The sequence below is a fragment of the Carettochelys insculpta genome, chromosome 22 (assembly GCF_033958435.1).
Source record: "Carettochelys insculpta isolate YL-2023 chromosome 22, ASM3395843v1, whole genome shotgun sequence".
Lineage (NCBI taxonomy): Eukaryota > Metazoa > Chordata > Testudines > Carettochelyidae > Carettochelys > Carettochelys insculpta.
Window position 1 is genome coordinate 2043067 of NC_134158.1, and position 6000 is coordinate 2049066.

General features: G+C 52.7%; 1 protein-coding gene across 1 annotated transcript in view; it reads right to left on the bottom strand.

Annotated features, from left to right (window-relative positions):
• LOC142024609 (uncharacterized) overlaps window positions 1-6000 on the bottom strand; it is a 144907-nt gene extending 138907 nt beyond the window's left edge. Inside the window, exons 1-2 of the mRNA XM_075016741.1 lie at window positions 5119-6000; window positions 4395-4696 (exon numbers count right to left, since the gene is read on the bottom strand). Of these exons, the coding sequence (XP_074872842.1) occupies window positions 4395-4696; window positions 5119-6000 (1184 nt within the window). The remainder of the gene's footprint in view (window positions 1-4394; window positions 4697-5118) is intronic.

Consider the following 6000-nt stretch of genomic DNA (forward strand, 5'->3'; position numbering starts at 1 on the left):
TACGGGGCAGGTAGACTCTAAAAGGTACATAGGCTGCCAGTTAGCAGCCCTCTGTAACGGTCACTCTGTGTCAGTTGGTTTTACCGGTAACCTGAACTCACAAACATTTCAAAAATCATAGATTTGAAATCCAGGCTCCTCATTGGGTACAGGTGAGGCAGCTTCGAGAGGAGGACCTGTTTGAAAGCAGGACCTTCAGAACGTCTGTATGTAAATAGACTCATGAATAATGTATGAGATCAGGGAATATGAGGCAGCGCTGCACAGCGTTCGGGGCCCTTGGTGCAGAGCTGCCTCTGAGGCGAAGACTTTTTGAAGATCCCCTGAAGCAATTCCACGTCCGCCCAGCAGGGTCCGCCCTGCTGAGGCACTCGCTGAATCACTCACACTGAGAGAGCAAAGGCAGCAGCTCTGAGGTAAATTGGGCGGGAGATGAACTGGCCTCTCCCTTAGGGTGCGGTACTGCGCTCTCGCCCCTTAGCACCCAGAGCCTGTCATCGCTGCGGCACCCCCGACCCCGCCGCCGACAAGCGGCTCAAAGGCGGATTTGGTGTGTGTCGAACTGGCCTCACCCTTAGGGTGCGGTACTGCGCTCTCGCCCCTTAGCACCCAGAGCCTGTCATCGCTGCGGCACCCCCGACCCCGCCGCCGACAAGCGGCTCAAAGGCGGATTTGGTGTGTGTCGAACTGGCCTCACCCTTAGGGTGCGGTACTGCGCTCTCGCCCCTTAGCACCCAGAGCCTGTCATCCCTGCGGCACCCCCGACCCCGCCGCCGACAAGCGGCTCAAAGGCGGATTTGGTGTGTGTCGAACTGACCTCACCCTTAGGGTGCGGTACTGCGCTCTCGCCCCTTAGCACCCAGAGCCTGTCATCACTGCGGCACCCCCGACCCCGCCGCCCACAAGCGGCTCAAAGGCGGATTTGGTGTGTGTCGAACTGGCCTCACCCTTAGGGTGCGGTACTGCGCTCTCGCCCCTTAGCACCCAGAGCCTGTCATCCCTGCGGCACCCCCGACCCCGCCGCCCACAAGCGGCTCAAAGGCGGATTTGGTGTGTGTCGAACTGGCCTCACCCTTAGGTGCGGTACTGCGCTCTCGCCCCTTAGCACCCAGAGCCTGTCATCGCTGCGGCACCCCCGACCCCGCCGCCGACAAGCGGCTCAAAGGCGGATTTGGTGTGTGTCGAACTGGCCTCACCCTTAGGGTGAGGTACTGCGCTCTCGCCCCTTAGCACCCAGAGCCTGTCATCACTGCGGCACCCCCGACCCCGCCGCCGACAAGCGGCTCAAAGGCGGATTTGGTGCGTGTCGAACTGGCTTCTCCCTGAGGGTGGAGAACTGCGCACACATCAATTGAAGCCTCGAGCCTGCCACCTTCGCAGCACCTACGCTCTCGCTGCTCGTCGCTGTGATTCTTCTTCACCGGACGTGACCAATGCGCTCGACTAGACTACGGGACTGGACCCTTACACCTGATTGGACACGTAAAACCCCCTCTACGCCCCGAGACACTAACTCTAAACCCTAATACTCCATCAAGTAATTCGGGCTGTGTAGGGGAACTTAACAGACTGTGGCTTAGGTTGCAGTTCTACTGGATTAATTAAGAGCCATAACCCAGAGCTGAATTAATTTGCTCCAAGCTGCGCAATTGGTAAATAAGCCCATAGTTAAGGCTTTGTTAGTTAACTGCTATTGTTAAGATTTCTTTTTTTCCTCCTAACCTTCCCTCTTTCTCTCTCCAATCTCCACTGGGAAATCCGTCATATATTATCTCAGTTGGGAGGAAACCTTGATAGGCTGGACCTCAAGGTTTCCAATAGGGTGGCTCATCGAGCCGTCCAGAGCAAATAGGGGTAAAAAAAAAAAAACTACTTTAGCTTCCCTAGCTCGGAGAAAAACTCACTTCAAACCTCATTAAGTCTCTTTACCGTTTTGTTTGACAAGGGAAGTCTCTCATAAACTCCTTCCATGGAATTCTTGTTAATATTTAGCGTAAGTGTTTAGATCATATATTTTTATACGTTAGTTGTTCATGAATAGTTATACAAGTTTAGTTCATCTGCAGTGTTTGTTCGTTTATATGTTGCTGTGTTTTGGTTAATAAATACAGACATTACATAGTTTATTTTTCCTCTCCTTGTCTCACCCTTGCCTTTAACGAGCGAGCCAGCTCCTGACCTACCGGGAATTAGCTTCTCCCCAGCCTCTCCCCTCTCGTACAACACTGGTCTCTAGGCCCCCTGCCGGAGGTGGGTGGGATTGGCCTGCTGAGGAGCGGAGCGGCCTTTGTCTGTCGGCGGGCTTCTGCCGTCTCTTCTTTGCCCTCGTCTGAGGCCCCATGGGGATCCAAACAGGACGCTGGTGTGGGGTCAGCGGGGGGTCCATTGCCCATGATTCTGCCCACACTGACATCTGGCTGGGGTTAGGGGAGACCCACAGCCCTGCAGTTGGAGCTGAGCCAGCTGCAAGGTCCCTGACTGGGGCTGGGGAGCCCCACAGCCCGGGGCTGGAGCTGATTGCTTGGGCGAAAACTCACTGGTTCCTGGCAGGAGCTGCTGTTAGGGCCCCGGGCTGGGGAGCAGTGGAGTGGGTGGGCCTGTGTCCCCCTCCCACACCCTGAGAAGTAGCCCCCTCCCCTCTCCCAGCCCACACTGCTTTGGTTGTGTGTCTGTTACCGCGCCTGTGCCAGGGCAAACCACCGGTGCACTGGCTGTTCTGCTCAGCCCTGCTAAAAGGCAGCTGGGCCTTGCTGACTGCTCAGGGCAGGGCTCCTACGCTGTGTTGCTCGGTTTAGGGGACCTCCCCAGGCAGCGACCACAACAGCACATCTGCACGTCAGCCGACATTGACAACAGTGAGTGTTGCCAAAGCAAAGAGAGGAAGGAACAGAGCAATGATCACGTGCCCAGGCGCAAAGGCGACGACAAACACTGCACAGACAGAGGCAGAGGAACCAGCAACGTTTGCTCGTCTCATTTGTACAGGAAGTTTTGCATCGTTTTACTTGCCCAGGTGCCTTTTTAATTCCATCTGTTCCCATGGGGATCCGCTCTAGAGTCTCTGAGGGAATGTCTGTCTGTCTGTCTGGGTCTGGGCTTGTCCATTGGTCTGAGAACTCCTAAAGGGTAAGAACCAGGACCACCCACTTTGTCTGCAGCTTTCTCTTCTTGTAACTTAGAGCCAGGCTGGGGTGTGGGTGTGCCAGGGATTGGATGGGCTGCACTGGGATGGCTTCTCAGGGGCCACACAGAAAAGAGACGACCACCATCTGAGAAAGGGGTTGGCTGGGGATAACCCCTCTCCCACCCCCAGGACTATCCCAGCCATGAGCATCCCACCCCCAGGTGTCCTTGGGGACAGCTGCAGCTCCCTCCCCCCTAAGTTCATACAGGGACAGAGCTGGCTGTTCCCCTCCATCAGGGAGCGAGGAGAAAGTGCACATTTGCTGCATTCCTCTCTGGCTGGGCAGTGCAGAGGACCGACGACCCTGGCCCTGCCGCAGGCGAGGGACACACGCCGCTCCCCTGGGTGTACCTGCTGGAGCTGCAGCAGCCAAGCAGAGGTGCTTCTCACCTGGGCCCAAAGCTGCTGCGGTGAAAGGGGGTAGGACAATTGTCTCTCCCCAGAGTCCCCATGCACTGACCCCTCCTCTCCAGACACACCCAGGAGCAACAACTCAAATGAAGCATTTTCACTTTATTTAATTAAAAAAAAAGACACCAAAAATTAATCAAGTTCAGGTCCTGAACAAACTCCAGTGTGTCTAGTTCTTTTATAAAGGAGCAGGGGTTAACGTAGGGAACAATTCGACTTTATTTAAGTTACTTGAATGGCTCCATAACACCACAGCCTTGAGGAATGAGAAGCCGTGTGGTAGTTCATGGGGTTCTCACTGACTTTTTGCCCGGTGGCCCAGCTTCAAAAATAGCAACAAAGAGAGAATTACCGGATTTCTCTCCTGTGTGAATTCTCTGACGATCAATAATGTCCGAGCAGCCACTAGAGGTTACCCATGTCAGTGCAGTCCTTGGGTTATTCTCTTGTGTGAACTCTCTGACGAATGACAATGTGCAAATGTTCCCGCACAGACAAAACAGCTGAAAGGTTCCTCTGATCTGTAAGATTTTAGTGCTGACAAAAGCTTTTCCCACAGTCAGATCAGCTGAAAGGTTTCTCTCCAGTGTGGGTTCTCTGATGACGAATAAGCCTGGAGCCCTGAGAACAGCTTTTCCCACAGTTGGAGCAGGTGAAGGGTTTCTCTCCTGTGTAGGTTCTCTGATGTACAACAAGGAGGGAACTCCGACTGAAGCTTTTCTGGCAGTAAGAGCAGTCAAAGGGTCTCTCTCCTGTGTGGCTTCTCCTTTGTAAATCAAGGCTTGACCTCTGTATGAACCTTTTCCCACAGTCAGGGCAGTGGAAGGGTTTCTCTCCAGTGTGGGTTCTCTGATGATAAGTAAGACTTAAGCGCTGACAAAAGCTTTTCCCACAGTCAGAGCAGTTGAAGGGTTTCTCTCTTGTGTGGATTCTCCTATGGGTAACAAGGCATGACCTCTGTCTGAACCTTTTCCCACAGTCAGAGCAGCTATAAGGTCTCTCTCCTGTGTGCATTCTGCAGTGACTTTTAAGACCTGAGGAGTATGAAAAGCTTTTCCCACAGTCAGAGCATTGGAAGGGTTTCTCTCCTGTGTGGATTCTCTGATGAGCAACAAGCTGTGATCTGCATCTGTACTTTTTCTCACAGTCAGGGCAGTTATAAGGTTTCTCTCCTGTGTGGATTCTGCAATGACTTTTAAGGCTTGAGTGCCACAAGAAGCTTTTGCCACAGTCAGAGCAGCGGAAGGGTTTGTCCCCGGTGTGGGTTTTCTGACGATTAACAGCATATGAGCGTTGACTGAAGCTTTTCCCGCAATCAGAGCAGAGAAAGGGTTTTTCCCACGTATAGATTCTCATGATGATGATCAAGGCCAGAAACGTCACTAAACCTTCTCCTGGACTCAAAGCAGCTAAAAGGGTTTCTCCCCTGTGTGGATTTTCTGATGTTTAACGAGGTATTCACTCCTGCTGAAGCTTTCCCCACAGGCAGCGCAGTGATAGGGTTTCTCTCCTCTGTGAGTTACCTGATGAGTGAGAAGGGTTGAGTGTCGCCGAAAGCTTTTCCCACACTCAGAGCAGTGGAAGGGTTTCTCTCCTGTGTGGATTCTCTGATGAGCAATAAGACTTGAGCTCTGACGAAAACTTTTCCCACAATGAGAGCAGTTAAAGGGTTTCTCTCCTGTGTGGACTCTCTGATGAGCAACAAGTTTTGGCCTCCGACAGAAGCTTTTCCCACACTCAGAGCAGTTGAAGGGTTTCTCTCCTGTGTGGATTCTCCTATGTGTAACAAGGTTTGACCTATGTGTGAACCTTTTCCCACAGTCAGAGCAGTTATAAGGTTTCTCTCCTGTGTGCACTCTGCAATGACTTTTAAGATTTGAGGAGCACGAGAAGCTTTTCCCACAGTCAGAGCAGCGGAAGGGTTTCTCTCCAGTGTGGAGTCTCCTATGTATAAGACGGTTTGACCTGTCTCTGAACCTTTTCCCACACTCAGAGCAGTTATAAGGTGTCTCTCCTGTGTGGGTGCTGCAATGACTTTTAAGACTTGAGGAGCATGAGAAGCGTTTCCCACACTCAGAGCAGTGGAAGGGTTTCTCTCCTGTGTGGGTTCTCTGGTGATAAATAAGACCTGAGCGCAGCTGGAAGCTTCTCCCAGAGTCAGGGCAGATATTGGGCTTCTCTCCTGTGTGGATGGTACAATGACTGTTAAGACTGAAGCTTTTCCCACAGGTTTTCTGTTGTTCGCTCTCTTTAGTGTTCCTCACACCTCTGCTTCCATGGCTGGAGTTATCCTGCCCCTCCCCTGCCTGGTTTCCCTGCTGCCTTTCTGGGCTACGCTGACTCTCACAGGTCTCTCTGTGCTCAGGACTCCGAGAAACACGACCTTCAGAGCTTCCCAGGAACAT